Source organism: Glycine max, chromosome 5 (assembly GCF_000004515.6).
Source record: "Glycine max cultivar Williams 82 chromosome 5, Glycine_max_v4.0, whole genome shotgun sequence".
NCBI classification, from domain to species: Eukaryota; Viridiplantae; Streptophyta; class Magnoliopsida; order Fabales; family Fabaceae; genus Glycine; species Glycine max.
The window spans coordinates 10,552,215-10,569,039 of NC_038241.2; the positions used below are offsets into that span (position 1 = coordinate 10,552,215).

Genomic DNA, 16,825 nt, shown 5'->3' on the forward strand with positions numbered 1-16,825 from the left:
TTTTTTGGATTTTCTGCCTCTTTTTTTAGGTGTTATTTGATCGAACCAGAGAACGACAATAATTTTTTTGGGTTTTTTGACGTCCAAACATGAGAAATAGCGCCCCTCCAATGTCTTACGCCACTCGCACACCCTTCAAAAAAAAAACCCCCAAACATGGGTACTTAAACATGTAAAAAGGGTCCGATTCCTATTTTTTTGGATTTTCTGTCTCTTTTTTTAGGTGTTATTTGATGGAACCAGGGAACGGCAATAATTTTTTTGGGTTGTTTGACGTCCAAACATGAGAAATAGCGCCCCTCCAATGTCTTACGCCACTCACACACCCTTCGAAAAAAACCCAAAACATGGGTACTTAAACATGTAAAAATGGTCTGATTCCTATTTTTTTGGATTTTCTGCCTCTTTTTTTAGGTATTATTTGATGGAACCAGGGAACAACAATAATTTTTTTGGGTTCCTTGACGTCCAAAAATGAGAAATAGCGCCCCTCCAATGTCTTATGCCACTCGCACACCCTCCAAAAAAAACTCCAAACATGGGTACTTAAACATGTAAAAAGGGTCCGATTCCTATTTTTTTGGTGTTATTTGATGGAACCAGGGAACGGAAATAATGTTTTTGGGTCCTTTGACGTCCAAACATGAGAAATAGCACCCCTCCAATGTCTTACGCCACTCGCACACCCTTAAAAAAAACCCAAAACATGGGTACTTAAAACATGTAAAAATGGTCTGATTCCTATTTTTTTGGATTTTCTGCCTCTTTTTTTAGGTGTTATTTGATGGAACCAGGGAACAACAATAATTTTTTTGGGTTCCTTGACGTCCAAAAATGAGAAATAGCGCCCCTCCAATGTCTTACGCCAGTCGCACACCCTCCAAAAAAAACCCCAAACATGGGTACTTAAACATAAAAAAAGGGTCTGATTTCTATTTTTTCTGCCTCTTTTAAAAAAAATAATTTTAATGTCATTCTTACGAACGAAAATCATGATTTTAGCTTCACTGTTTTTATAAAAAATTCAAAATAGTCCAAAACTTCGCTTAAGGACCAGGATTGGAATCGGAATCGATGCGTCAGTTAATATCATAAAATAATAAATTGTGCAAAACAAGTCAACTATATTAAACTAAAATGTGTAACAAATACAAAAAATTATGTCAACTACAAAACAAAACATAAAAACAATAATCAATGCTCTGTACGCCGTCTCTGTCGAGCCTTGACACTTCCATCTGCATTGGCACCCCCTTTGGCGATCGTGAGGCAATCCTGCATAATATCATGTAACTCTGTGCCTGCAATGACCATCCTAAGGCTAAGCACACGCTCCAACCTCTCTGCGATCGCCTCATAGCCGTCGTAATCATCCTGTGACAGTCATTAAAAACATTTATTATAAAATTTAAAATAAATAACAACTCATCAAACATTAAACGCACAAATAATCTTACCATTGCATGTGGAGGGGGGTCAAATGCCACTGGAACCTGTGGGATGGGCGGCTGCATGTACTCCTCATGGTCTGCGGTAGGTGCATGTTTGGGCTGGTCACCTGCCTGGGTCAGTATCATGAATGGGTGAGATATCCGAAAAAACCACTCCATGTAATCCGCAGATACCTGCTCAGGCACTACACAAAGCTCACCCACAGCTAGTACGTGGTCCGCGAAATGCATCCACCTGTCATCTATATCATCATATGACAATGAAGCGCTAACAGGCGACGAAGGGATGCTCTGAATGTAACCAAACTGCCGTAGCACCCTCTCCAATCGAGCTGTGACCACCATAGGACCCCATCTCAGCTGACCCTGGAATGATGAAATCAGCTCAAAGCCCCTAACCCCTCGATGCTCATTGTAAGGCAACCAGCACACATATGTGACTGTCAAAGCATCACAACATGCCCAATATGGTGCTCCTGTAATTCCCTTCATATGCGCCTTCGACGTCAACTACCGGTAAGCATGTGGGGACGTCTGCTGGTATGCATCATCTGTGACACACTGATGCACACTAGGAAAGTGCTTATAGATCCAACAATACAAAAAAAATGAGGTTAACATAACATAAAAACATGTTTAAATCATAATCCAACGTAACATATTTAAAAACACAAAATTTACCTGTAATAAAGTCAGGTACCCCGTAATCTGTCGTGTAGTGGTCCTAGAAGCTTCATCTAACTGGTCATACATATGAACCAGCGCGGTAACTCCCCAGGCATAACCACCACTCTGACCCAGGTTGCGAAAAGCCTCTAGGTGCACCACATGAACATATGTTGCACTCTTGTTAGCAAAAAAAGTGCAACCAACCAAGTGCAGCAGATAAGCACGAGCTGCCACAATCCACCACCGGGCCTCACATCTCATCTCATAGATGTCTCGAACCCATCCCAGCCGTACGTATGCCCCACGTGATCGTGCTGTCTCGGCTCTAGCCTCCTCAACAGACACCTTAAGCAACTCGGTCAACAAAAATATCGCCTCGTCCACAGAAAGAGCATGAAAGCTATAGAACGCGCCACTGATAGACAAATGGAGGAGTGGCGACACATCATCCAGTGTGATCGTCAACTCTACTACTGGAAGGTGGAAGGAGTTGATCTCGCTGTGCCACCTCTCCACAAATGCGGATATAAGTCCAGGATTGCCGGTTACAACTGAACACCCGATCAATGGACTTAATCTTGTGGCACCAACCAATCCTTCAATCTCAGACACTGGTCTCCCAATTAATGTCACCTTCCTCCCGTGCGACACCAACTTCAACTCAGGACGTTCCTGATTTGAAGTACAAATTATAAAATTATAAAAAAAATTAATGACAAGCAAATCAACAATGACAAATAATTAACAAATTAAAATACCTGTCCACTCCAAATGGCATGTGCAACATGGTCCGCAAATGATGTCAGCACTGATGGGTCACGTGGCCCACCTGGAAATCCCTCAGCATCATCAGCATGTGACCCCTCAGCACCATGTACGTCTGCAGTCATCTCATGTGTAACATCCCATTTTTTTCGTAAATTAAATTTTAGAGAATAATGATGTTTTATAATTAAATAAATAAAGAAAAATAGTTATAATAAAATAATGGTTTGAAAGAAAATAAAAAGAGTATTTTATTATTAATTTGATGAAGAATAAAATAGAGTTTCTTTTTTTATAAAATAATAAAAATAAATAAATAGAGTAAATAATAGGTCGTGAATACCCCTAGCTATAAATAGCAACATGCTAGGTCAGTTTTCAGACTCACTCCTCAGTCTTCTCTGCCTATCAATTTTGTTTTTTTCTCTCTTCTCCCAAAACCCTCTCTTTTTCCCGCAGGCCACTAAACTTGTCTCAGAAGAATGATGATCCTGGACTCATTCGCCGTTGGATCGTCGTTAAATTTAAACATCATGTTCGCAACACAATTCTGAGAATTCTCACCGTTGGGAATTTTGATATTATGATTGAGCTGAGAGAAATATCCTTCGCATTGAAGCCTTTTTCTTTCCCGCAGAAACCTAGAGCTGTCTTGGTAAAACTACGATCTCGGTTTTGTTAACCGTTGGAATGTCGTGAAATTTGGATATGTTGTTCTAAATTCAAGTGCGCACGCTTTGACCGTTGGGATTTGCGAGATAATGTTCGTGGAGGGAGAAAAAGGAATCACATGAAGATAGTCCAAATGAAGGCTTCAATCCCTTCTCCGTTTCTCTGACTTTTGGAAATTCTATCGGAGCAGTCGGAGGAAAAACTGGAGGAATTTTAGGGAACCGCTAGAGATGCCGCTATCGCTATCGAAAGACACGTGAGTCCGCTTAGAGGTAAGGGATGAGTTATTCACAATTGGGGATTAGTGATAACATGTGTAGGGATCCTTAGAGTATCAATTGGAATGAGTTTTTGGATGTTTCCATCATTTCTTATTCTATCCTTATAATTATAAGTGTGAATTATATATGTTTGACAAACCAATTGTTGTGAAATTGATATGCTGTTGTGTCGAGTGTGAACCCTATAAATCGAGCATTTTTCTAATTAACATGAATTGATGAAATAAAGTAAGGAGAAATTTAGAGTGAGATATTGATTTTGTATTTTCTTTTCTTGCTTTTTAGGTTTTTTTATATAATTTAAAAATTAATATCATAATTGAAATTGACCAAAGTGTTCATATAAGTATTTAGAATTTGTGCATTGAAAGCTTACTTTGAAATTTGTGATCCAATATGATGTATGCTAGTTTATATATATAGAAGTAGTTATATATTTATTTATATTAATAATTTAGGTAAATAATATTGTAGAGTTGTTATAGTATGATTCAAAAAATTATTAAGTGTTGGAGTTTGAGAATATTATGGTTAAATTTGATGAACATGTGTATGTTGTACCTTATGAATATCATTAGGGATGTTATGAGATGGTTGATGTGATGTTATGAGATGTTAAAGTGTGGGCATGATATTTGATTGTGAATAAGTGGATGTGTTTAACACTTGATGTTACATTAATTATATTGTGAGCTATGAATTATACGATAACCCGACCAATGTTTATGCGTAGTGTTAAAGAGAAAGTGTAGGTTCCTAGTTAGGAACCAGTGTTAAATTGTAGCGCAATGTGTTAAACGTGTTTGAAACATGACTGTGAGGTCGTGGTATTGTGTAATTCATGAGCAGTGTTTATAAATGGAATATGTGATAAATTGTGGAATAACATGTTGCTTTGAGATTATAATATTGTTATTGAGATTGAGTATAAGTGTAAAGTTGAACATGTGTTAATTTGTGAGATACGTGTAAACATGTGATGGTGGATTGTGATACCATGAGATGTGAAATTGTGAATGAGTTTTAGTTGTGGATAAGTGTGTAGTTAACACTTGATGTGAAATTACTTGTGTTGTAAGCTATGAATTGTACAATAACTCGACCAGTGTTATCTTGAGAAAAACGTTGATGCGCAATGTTAAAGAGAAAATGTAAGTTTCCTATTTAGGAACCAGTGTTAAATCATAGCGCAATTGTGTTGAACGTGTTTAAAACACGAGTGTGAGGTCGTGGGTATTGTATAATTCATGAGCAGTGTCTGTATGCAAAATTATTTTAGGGGTTGGACCTGAATCAGGAGGGAGAGGCCCTGACGGACTCTTCGGAGTGTAGGCCTTGAGGGTCACTGAGTTTGAGTGCTCCTTTAAACCTATGCTGATCCCATATGGTTGGAGCATTCTGGCAAAACATCGTGACCCTGATTGGTCTCCCTATGATCTTACTTAGTAAGAGTGACCTGACAAACCTATTGTGTGGTGTGTCTTGTTATGTACTCCTAAGCGCCACAGGGTGATTTTTCACTGACATGGTACCACATTGCATATAGGATTGAGTCTTAGCATAATTGTTGCATACGCTTGCTAATTGTTTATTATGAAGGTAATGTGTTATTATATCTTGATCGGAGTGTGGGATTCTTGTGTAATGTGATTGATGATTGAAAAGTGAATTTTGAATGACAAAGTGGTGAAATTACATGAGTTATGTTTAAGCAAGTGGTATCTCATTTATATAATATGTATATTTAATTGTCTTGTTTCTCTATTAGTTAGGAATGTGATAACTCACTCCTTGTGTGTTGTTATGTTTGGATCCTGTGATGATCTTGAACTTGTGTTCGGGGAGCAGATAAATAGGTGGATGACTATGAAGAACCTCATGTTAGAGGACACGGGAACACAACGCTCTGATAGGATGTGACATTAGGATATAAGTTCTATATTAATTGTATGAAGTTTATACAACCTTGTTTGAGTCAAGATTACTTTATTATTTATTTGGACAAGTTTGAATATGATGTAGAAGAAAATGAATGTGAGCCTTTTTTCCCTTTGAAAGACTTGTTTTGGAAAAAAAAATGTTTTAAAAATACTTTTTGAATTACTCCGTTCCTTACATGACTAAGGATGTCCCTGATATGGCTGAGGGACACCTACCTCGAAGGAAAATCACATCTGATCCAACGAGAAGAAGCAGCCGGGCTCGCGGAGAAGAAGAGGCACGAGGCTCGTGGGGAAGAAGAAAAGAAGCTGCACGAAGAAGAATGAAAGTGGTTCTTTCGGAGGAGGAGCAACTTTTTAAATTTTTAAATGAAGGACAAAATGGTCCATTCAATAAATTGCTGGGTGCACCAGCAATATTGCTGGGTGCACCTAGCATGTCCCCAGGATAAATTACGGTAATGGTATTTTTAAAAAATTTATCAAAATGGATAAATTGTAGTTTAATATACGATTTTTTTAAAATTATTATATAAAGAAATCATATATCAAAGTATAATTTTACTTTTAATTTATTTTAAAAAAAGTTTGTAAGCACTGAAATCATATGCAAAAATAGGATTTCAGTTTTTTTCTGATTGAAATCGTATGCAGGGGCACGATTTCAGTTTTTTTTATTTTTTTTTCTGATTGAAATCATATGCAAAGGCACGATTTCTAATTTTTTTTCTTTTTAAAAAACTGAAATCCTTAATTTTTATTATTATATTTTTATAATCTTATATATTTTTATCACTATTTAAAACTTATTTTATGAAGTAAATATATAATATAAATTTTATGTTTAATGTATATTTTTTTATATAAATTATGATTTCATAAAATGAAAATATTTTATTATTTTTTTAATATTTATATATGTGATTTAACCACAGTACCTTTTTGCTTATGTTAAGATATTCTTATTATTTATGATAATAGTATTTTTTATTTATATTTAACTTTATTTAATCAGGTAAAAAAATTAAAGAATTAAATTATATAGTAAAGATAAATAATTAAATAAAATGATAGTGTTTTCTATTTTTTAAAATATTTATGTATGTAATTTATTAACATTATTATTTTATCTATATTATAATAAATAAAATAAATATCTTAATATAGATAAAAAAAATATATTATCACTAAATCACAAGTATTATTTTAAAAGAAAAATATAATATAAAAAAATTATATAAATATACATGTTGTAACTTATGTGAAATTAGAATTTAAGCTTATATATTATATTTTAAAAGATAATATGTAAGATTATAAAATATAATAAATTAAAAAATAATAAAATTTGAATTTTGAACTATTTTCACATAAAACTTTTATTAATACTATATTTTGCACCAAATTTTTAGTGGTAAAAGAGTGTGCTTCTTACTTCAAAGATCATGGTTCTAGTCCTTAAGCATTTTTTTAAGTTCTTATTTTTTAAGAAAATATTGGTCAAATTTCTAGTTTCAATGTTTAAAATTTAACGATCAACAGTTAAAATGAGATTAAGATAGTGTATTTTGAATTACAGGAGGACTCGAATAGTGAATTAAAAATCAGGAAAACCGATTTAGTGTAGTAGACAAAATAAGGGAACAAATTTTGCAATTAAGTCTTTTTAAAATATACCAATTATAGTAATTTTCAAACAAAAAATACCCATTGTGGTGGAAGAACCACTATTGGCACTACCAACTTTTGAATTTTGGGATGAAAAGATATAATTGTCCCTAATGCAATTTCCCCACCCCACCTAAGGATGTAATTAAACTACTAATATAGAAACCCTAATATAAGCACACCTCATTCTCAAAAAAGTAATCATTGTTTAACTTGAGGTAAGATGTTGTTTTGAAGTTTATCGTCTTTTTATTTATTTTAAGGTAATACATTGTTTTATGAATGGTACAGTGAGTTTATATTTATGATTTTTATTTATTTATCGTATGAATAGTATAATATTCTATGAATATTTATTTTTAAAAATATTCTTAATAACAATTTATTTTGATATTTTATTATTCATCTATATTCAAAGTTAATATGTTTCTATTTTGATTTTTAAAAGTACTTTTAAATTAAATAATTTCTCTAAAAATGTATGAAAATATAGAAAAATTAAATTAATAACAATTTATTAAATTTTGTAAAAGATATATAACCTAGAGCTAAGGATTAATTCCATAACAAACTATTTTTGTTCGCTCACAAAAATGAAATGGTTTTCATAAATGTATCTCATTCTAGAAAAAATATCATCTATCAAAAGTAAACCATATTTGATATGATCTCATTTAATGTAAATTGTACTTAAGAGTTTGTGCTCTTATGAAACAGTTAAAAATATAAAATTTTAATTGTTATTTGAACTCGCAATGCCAAAGAATGTATGATATTCACTAGTTTTGTGATGTCAATGGACAATTTCTCAATTCTCACTGCATGTGATCAATGTTATTGATCATATCAGCAAAATCATGTTTGTCCAATATTTTTAATACATTAGATGTTATTGTTGAGCCTCCAAATATTTCAATCTCCTTTTCAACAAAGTTGTCTAAGCATTTCACATATTTTTTTCACCATTCATACATATTTATCCACAATATTACAGGATGGTTTATAAACTAAGTGGTAAAAGGTTCTGTTAAGTCAAAAGACATTTGTGTCTTAAGACGAATCAGGATCATAAATTATTTTTATTACATGTAAATAAATACAAAGATTAAAAGTTGTATTTTATGCGCTATCAAGACATGTTTTACATGCATTTGATGTTTCAGATGATAGTAAGATAAAATCAATACTTGATACGACATTAAAGATGGTATTTAAGACTTCATTTAATACTATGTGTCTGAGATCTATTTTGCAGAGACATTCTCCTAGGATCTATCAAATCCTACGAAGAATAAATGAAGTCAAACTCTGAAATTCCTCAATTGGCATCAAAAAAAGAGTTTTGATGCACAAACCTACTCTGATGCAAAAGGAAATGGTTTCCTATTGTTGTGATAAACACTCCAGCGATGAAGAGTGGTTTTCTCAACATGAAAAAGTATGTGCATTTAATGTCCCGACAACCACATTCTTCAAACACAAGTTTAAGAGAGGAAATATGTTTGTTTAGAGACAACAAATACTTGATTGAAGGATGCCTATAAATACTAGAAGCTTTGAAAACATGAAGAACGAATTGAAAGAGCTCATTATTAAACTCTTTTTGTATAAGTTCTTTGTGTAAATTTTTGTAAAATTTAGAAAAATTCTCAAAACACTTTGATTATCTTGAGAGAAAAGACTAAGTGTTGAAAGTGTATATCTGTCTGTAAGACTATCAAGTTTAGTCATTGTGCAATCAAACAAAAACATCTTCTAATTTATGTTAGAGCCCATAGTGACTTGGTAGGATAAAGAATATTGGTTGTAACAAGCTTGGTGTATAGCTTGATTCAAGGAGCCAAAAGTGACAGTGATAGATACTTATAACTTGTTGAAGTTAGTGGAACTTGGTGTGTTGCCAAGAGTTAGACGTAGTCTCGGTGGTTGAGACGAACTAGTATAAATTTCTTGTGCCTTATTCTATTTATTTTCTCTTCTGCTCTTTAAACTAACTCAAGGTCTGAATTGGATCTTTGCTTTCGAAAAACTTTGTTTTATAAGATCTGAAACTATCGTATGATTTGCCTTGCAAAGATCTGATATCTGTTTGCTTAGTTTTTTTTATCATACGATAACTTTATTATTTTCGAAAAAGGTTTTAAGTTTAGTAAAATTCACAATTCAACCTCATTTCTTGTGATATTTGCATTTACATGCTCATTTTACCATTTGCATCAATCCTTTTTAGAAATGTTTTTTTTATTGCAAAGACTACAATATAAAGGAACAAATGTTTTTACATTTAAAACCTTCATTAAAAAAATGATCTTTGGTGTATATTAGACTTAGCAGGTAGTCATTCTTAGAGGTTCCTTCTTCATGACTTATTTCTATGTGAGTTCTTTAATGCCTATATTTATTCGAGTTGTTGACTTGTTGCACATGCCTTTCAAGCATTAATTAAAAATGTATTCTTCCTATGCTTTAAGGTTATTCAACTCATCTTTTGTAATTTTTCACTCGAGCGCGTGTCGTAATGAGTCAATATTGTAAGAAAAAAATTGAGGAAGTTTAAATTTTACTAGGATACTAAATCAAATGCCTAGATGCATCTCTCATGCACTTATCCGGCCAAATCAAGGTATGCATGGCTGCTAGATAAGTTTGGTCGCATGGTTAAGGGAAGTTGGAATTGGATTTGGAAGGGTTCACTGCTGTAGAACGTCAAGTTCTTTATTTTGCAGCTTGGGCATGATGCCCTACCAAGTAAAGCCTTCATGGTGAGAAGGCATATTGCGGTGACGTCTACAAGTCCGATTTGTGGGGCGGATATTAAGGATCTTCATCATATTTTTTTGTGAGTGTCAGAATGTTTTGCATGTGTGGAGGCTATTGTGCATCAATATTGCTACTCTGAGGAGGAATCATACCAATTGGTTATCCAGGGTTCACTCTCAAGTTCAGCAGTTGGGCCGCATTACTATTGTGCATCAATATTTTTTGTGCTGGATCAGCCTTCGTATGGTGTGGAGTAAGGTAGTTGGAGGCAATAACTGTGGGTCTAGTACATCCAAGCGAATGGAAATCAAATTACCATCCATTCTAATGGTAGTTGTGTGGTTGATTCTGGTCGTGCTGGTTTTGGTGGCTTGCTTAGGTACTCTAATGGTTGTTGGATTCAAGGATTCTATGGGCGTTTGGGTGATGTTGATATCTTAAAAGCCGAGTTCATGGGTCTTCTTCAGGGGCCCAAAATAGCTTGGGACATGCACTACTCCAATATAATTTGTGTGACTAATTCGGCCCTTGCTATGAAGCTTATTCAACAGCCCCTTCAACCTTGCCATGCATATGCCACGTTAATTGCTAATATCAAGGATTTCCAACGGAAAGAATGGAGCTTGGAGTTTTGTCCCTCCCTAAGAGAAGGGAACCAATGTGCGGATTTCCTATCTAAGAGAGGCCTTCATGGCAATGTTTTTCTAGTTATTGTTGACGTTCCCCCTCATGATATGGTTGAGCTTTGGCTACTACGCCTTTCTTAAGGATGTAATTTCCCCGTTTTTGTGTTTCCTCTTAGCATACAATACCAAAAAAATTCCATGATATGGTTGAGCTTTGGCTACTGTTATGCATTTTACTGTCAACTACGAGCTACAAGCTAATGGTAAACATTCTTCTTGCTGATTTTATTTCTGATGCTGTATTTATAACATGGAATTTTTTATAATAAAGCTGAATATTCAGTAATTATCCAGCTACCCTGTAACTAACTCGAAAATGGAAATGTACCATAATTGGTTATTGTCTCAAACCAATTTCCTATAACAGAATTACAATAGCAATCATCCTATTATCTACTCAGCAAGAATATTCTGTGTAATTCAAATGTAATCCTGAAAGTGGGCTGGCTTCTTGATATTTCTCTTGGGCCTGTCCTTGGTGGGTGCTTCTCTGCTAATCTGTGTCTTGTTGCTAACAACAACCTCCCTTGGAAACACAACCTCGTCCCCGAGGTTGTAAACTGATCGAAGAGCGTCCCAGTCCTTCCACGAAGTGTCCTTCGGCGCGAGGCCACGCCATTGAACCAGGACCGAGTGCGAAGGTGGGTCCTTGGTGGTGTCGAATTTCCAATCAAGGAAGGAGAGGGGCTCGACGAGTGGGTGATGATCGACCTGTGTAGGTGGAACGGGGTCATCCACAGGCGGAGGCGGGCCGTGATGGGGTTTTAAGAGGGACACATGGAAAATAGGGTGGATTTTGGAATCCGCTGGGAGTTGTAGGCGATAGGCCATAGGCCCGACACATTCTGTGATCGGATAAGGACCATAGAACCTCTTGGCAAGCTTGGAGTAGTGGGGGCGCATGGAGAGTTGCCGATATGGTTTGAGGCGGACATAGACCAAGTCACCTGGCTGGAGATGGACATCCCGACGGTGGCGGTCAGCATGGTTCTTCATTGCCATCTGCGCTTTCAATAGACGACTTTGTAACTTAGTGTGTAGAGCTTGTCGGGTGGACAAGATGGAGTCTGCAGCTTCCACCGGCGAGGTGCCTGTTGTATATGGTGGAAAGGCTGGGGGTGGCTTGCCGTACGTGATCTCGTACGGGGAGAGGCCGGTACCGAAGTGAGTGGAAGTGTTATAGCTCCATTCGGCCAAAGGAAGGAAGGCGTGCCAGAAGGAAGGCGTGCCAGAGGGCAGGCTTGTCATTAACGAACGAACAGAGGTACTGCTCCAGAGTTCGATTAAGGACCTCCGTCTGGCCGTCAGATTCAGGGTGGTACGCGGTGCTATACCGGAGTTTGGTGCCACTAATGCGAAATAATTCGCGCCAGAATGAACTGAGAAAGATCGGGTCTCGGTCGGAGACCAAACTGTGGGGAAAACCGTGCAATTTGCAGACAATGTCGAAGAAGAGACATGCAACCTTGTGAGCAGAGTACTTTGGGGGAAGTGCGCCGAGGTGGGTACCCTTGGAATAGCGGTCGACGACCACTAGGATGGCGGTGAAGCCGTGTGACGGCGGGAGGCCGGTGATGAAATCAGGCGACAAATCTTCCCACAGGACAGAGGGAATTGGCAGAGGTTGGAGCAGGCCAGCGGGTTTACGGGCCTTGTATTTAATTTGCTGGCAAATCCTGCACTGAGAAACAAAGCGGTGGACATCACGGTGCATGTGATCCTAGTAGAAGGAGTCACGGAGGCGGCACAGCGTTTTCTTTTCGCCCATGTGTCCACCCAGTGGGGTGGAGTGGAATTCTTCAAGGAGCATGGGGATGAATGGGTTGTCGGGGGGCAGCCAAAGCTTGCCGCGAAAGTGAATTTGGCCGGAAGTGATGGAATAGTCAGGGTGGGCCTCTGGTTGTTGGTGGAGTGTGGCAAGTAATTCGTGGTAAGCTGGGGATTGCTGCATTGAATGGTGGATATCAGCCATACAATCGAGAAGGGGAATCGAGAGAATCAGGCATTGGCCGGCGGGGGTGACCCGAGAAAGAGCATCTGCTGCTGCATTGTCGGAGCCAGCCCGGTATTGGATGGTCTTAACCAGATACTGCTGTTGTTCGGGAGTCTGGATTACTTGATTCATCAGGTCCTTCAGGCTCTGATGGTCAGTAATAATAGTGAAAGGATGGCCGAGGAGGTAGTGACGCCATTTACGGACGACGGAGGTGATGGCATGGAGTTCCCGGACATAGGTAGAGGAACGTTGCAGCCTGGGGCAGAGAGTCTTGCTAAAAAACGTGATTGGATGAGCATGTTGGGATAGAACCGCGCCGACGGCGACTCCAGAAGCATCTGTTTCTAAGCAAAACGGAATCGTGAAATCCGGCGGGATAAGAACGGGGGCCGAGGTCATTACCTGTTTGAGTGTGTCGAAGGCGCGTTGGGAATCTTCAGTCCAAAGGAAGCTGTCTTTACGGAGTAATGCGTTCAGTGGGGCGGCCAATGGGGCATAACCTCGGATGAAACGGCGATAGAAGCTGGTCAGACCAAGGAAACCACGGAGAGCAGTGGTAGTAGTGGGGGTTGGCCAATCGAGGATAGCCGAAATTTTGGAAGGATCTGGGGAAACTCCTTTGGAAGAGAGAATGTGGCCCAAATACTGAAGTCGGGGCTTAGCAAAGACGCATTTGGACTCGCGGAGGTAGAAGGAATCACGGGCCAGGGCGGAGAAGACAGCCTCGAGATGAAGAAGATGATCGTCCCAAGATGAGCTGTAGACCAATATGTCATCAAAAAACACCGCAACGAACTTGCGTAAAAAGGGTTTGAGCATTTCATTCATGGTTGCTTGGAACGTTGCCGGGGCGTTACACAGCCCGAAGGGCATAACGCAGTATTCATAGTGGCCGGAATGAGTGCGGAAGGCGGTTTTGTGGATGTCCTCCTCTGCCCTACGGATTTGGTGAAATCCCTGGCGCAAGTCCAACTTGGAGAAACACGAGGCCGCACCAAGCTCGTCAAGAAGCTCGTCAATGGTGGGCATGGGAAAACTGTGCTTGATGGTTATGGAGTTAAGGGCGCGATAATCGATACAACAGCGCCAGCTGCCATCCTTTTTTTTAATGAGGAGGACGGGGGATGAGAAGGGGCTATGGCTCAGTCGAATCAAACTGGAATCTAGCATAGTCTGGACTTGCTTCTCGAGTTCGGTTTTTTGGCTATGTGGGTAACGATAAGGCTTAACGGTGACTGGTTTGGCATCTGGAGTGAGGTGAATATGGTGGGAAATGGGTCGGGCTGGGGGTAATTGGGATGGCTCCTGGAAGAGGTGGCGGAATTTGGTCAGAAGAGGGGTAAGGGCAGGGGGTGGTGGTTCTGTGGCTAGAAGTAAGGTGGGGGAATTAGTGATTGGGGAGGAAGAAGCAGGACCTAGCTAAAACAGGGCCGCGACGGCCTGTGTCCGAAGCATCTTGCGAAGCTGGTGGGCCGATGCTGGTGGGGGTGTAACCAGGACGTCTGCAAAGAGTTTGATGGGGAGGCCCAAATGTGTAAAAGACATTGAAAGGGCGGTGTAATCAGTAGTAACAGGGCCCAAGGCCCGTAACCACTGGACCCCAAGTACTAGGTCAGCCCCACTTAAGGGTAACCCGAAAAGATCAGTGGTGAATTGGTGCCCCTGAATGGTGATGGAGACCTGAGGGTAGCGGCAGTCACAATGGATGACGCCACCGTCGCCCACCATAACGGGGAGGGGGGTCATCGGAGTCGAGGGGAGACCAAGGAACTTCGCCACGCGTAATTGCACAAAATTGTGCGTACTGCCACCGTCCACGAGGATTGTAAGTTGATGGCGACGAACGGTGCCGTAAACACGAAAGGTTTCCGGTGCAGGCATGCCAGATAAGGCGTTCAAACTCAGCAGGGGAGAGGGGTCATCATGACGGAGGGGAATCTGGTGGCTCTGAGGTGAAGGGTGTGTCGGGGTCTTCGGCTGCGATGAAAAGATGAATGCGGGGGTTGCAACGATGCCCCAGAGACCATTTCTCATCGCAGTGGTAGCAAAGCCCCTTATCTCTTTTCAGGGCCATTTCCTCAGGGGTGAGGCGTCGAATGGGGGGTTTGTTTGTGGCTGAGGTTGAGGATGAAGGTGGGGGGTTGTTGGGGTGGTGAGGGGTAGGGGAAACCGGGAAATTGTGGCGATGGTTACGGCGGCGGTCCAGAAGTTTATCTTCTTGGAGCTTGGCCAAGGCCATTGCCTGGGGAAGGCACATAGGTTGCAGTGCTTGAACTTCGCGATGCAATTCGGGGTTCAAACCCGAAATGAAACAGCTGAGCGACAGGGGTGGTGCGAGTCCGACGACGCGGTTGGCGAGTCTCTCGAACTCCGAGAGATATTCGTTCACGGTGCCGCGTTGCTGAATTTTGAAAAGCGCTCCATAGGGGTCGTCGTAGTACGACGGGGCGAAGCGTGTCTCCAATGCTTGTAGCATTGCCTGCCAGGATGTGAGGAAACCGTTCCTCGACATCCATTGAAACCAACAGAGGGCAGGGCCCTCCATGTAAAAGGAGGCCACGGTCAAACGCTCGGCATCGGAGACGCCCTGGTAGTCGAAGAATTGGGTAATTTTAAAGATCCAGCCGAGAGGATCCTTCCCATCGAAGCGGGGTACTTCCAGCTTCATGTGTGGTCGCGAATGGTGGAAAGGAGGTGGTAACGGGGGAGTTTTGGGTGAGGGTGGGGTTGTGGTGAGGGCGGCAAGACGGTCGAGGACGGAATCAAGTTTTTGATTGAGGTCTATGTTGGCTTAAGAGAGGGTGGCCTGGTGTTGGGTGAGCTTGAGGACGGCCTCCTCGAGACGTTCGAGGGAGGTCTGGCGGGTGTTATGTTCCGGCATGGAGGCAGGTCGGACCAGACTGTTATGCGTTTTACTGTCAACTACGAGCTACAAGCTAATGGTAAACATTCTTCTTGCTGATTTTATTTCTGATGTTGTATTTATAACATGGAATTTTTTATAATAAAGCTGAATATTCAGTAATTATCCAGCTACCCTGTAACTAACTCGAAAATGGAAATGTACCAGAATTGGTTATTGTCTCAAACCAATTTCCTATAACAGAATTACAATAGCAATCATCCTATTATCTACTCAGCAAGAATATTCTGTGTAATTCAAATGTAATCCTGAAAGTGGGCTGGCTTCTTGACATTTCTCTTGGGCTTGTCCTTGGTGGGTGCTTCTCTGCTAATCTGTGTCTTGTTGCTAACACTTTGGCTACTACGCCTTTCTTAAGGATGTAATTTCCCCGTTTTTGTGTTTCCTCTTAGCACACAATACCAAAAAAAATGCCTAGATGCAACAAAGCTGAAGGTGCGAGGAAAATGATAAGATTAGTGAAATTCAAAGTGCTAAACGCATCATGCTCATGATCTCAAATTATTTCCTTGAAGAAATGAAGGTACAAATGTTCCATGCAAAACTCTGAGAAATCCGAGTAAGGATTACTTATAACCCCTAACTTATAGCTTATTTGTATAAAGACTTTTAAACAATTGATTGTGATGCCTGTTCAGTGTTTTCAGTGTTCATAGTTCATTAAGAGAAGCTTCAAAAACCACTAAACTCATTGTTGGGGGGAGGGGAGGTTCATAAGGGCTCGATTGGGAAATTGGTGTTACTTTTACAAGTTTGAGTGACTTGCCTGAACTTTCACCCGATGCCATGAAGTGTTTAAAATCCCTCTAAGGTTCCAAATGTCTTCAACCTTTTCAAGTTGGACATTTGCAGTAGAATCTACCTGCAAATTAGACAAAGATATTAATTATTAAATAGAGATGCCACAAGATGTGCCCGACTCAATTAGAGGGGTGATCCCTCTGAACCAAAACAAAAATGAAGTGGAGAAGAAATAAAACAACGGTTTAGGATTAAAAGGAAACAAACAAGAGT

General features: G+C 39.5%; 2 protein-coding genes across 2 annotated transcripts; both read right to left on the minus strand.

Moving 5' to 3' along the window:
• Positions 1-1,961: 1,961 nt before the first annotated feature.
• Positions 1,962-3,010, minus strand: LOC102667302 (protein MAIN-LIKE 1-like). The gene is made up of 3 exons (XM_006580668.1): positions 2,879-3,010; positions 2,133-2,792; positions 1,962-2,012 (listed from the first exon to the last, which is right to left on the minus strand). The coding sequence occupies exons 1-3, from the start codon at positions 3,008-3,010 to the stop codon at positions 1,962-1,964; spliced, it is 843 nt and encodes a 280-aa protein (XP_006580731.1).
• Positions 3,011-11,312: 8,302 nt separating this feature from the next.
• LOC113001654 (uncharacterized) lies at positions 11,313-11,894 on the minus strand. Its single transcript, XM_026128549.1, has one exon. It carries the CDS (start codon positions 11,892-11,894, stop codon positions 11,313-11,315), a length of 582 nt encoding a protein of 193 aa, XP_025984334.1.
• Positions 11,895-16,825: the final 4,931 nt, after the last annotated feature.

Bases quoted from the DNA above. Each gene is read 5' to 3' on its own strand.
- LOC102667302 (XM_006580668.1), bottom strand. From the start codon at position 3,010: ATGACTGCAGACGTACATGGTGCTGAGGGGTCACATGCTGATGATGCT. The intron at 2,793-2,878 runs GTATTTTAATTT...ACTTCAAATCAG, and splicing joins ATGCCATTTGGAGTGGACAG to GAACGTCCTGAGTTGAAGTT. The intron at 2,013-2,132 runs GTAAATTTTGTG...AGTGTGCATCAG, and splicing joins GGTACCTGACTTTATTACAG to TGTGTCACAGATGATGCATA.
- LOC113001654 (XM_026128549.1), bottom strand. From the start codon at position 11,894: ATGGCAATGAAGAACCATGCTGACCGCCACCGTCGGGATGTCCATCTC.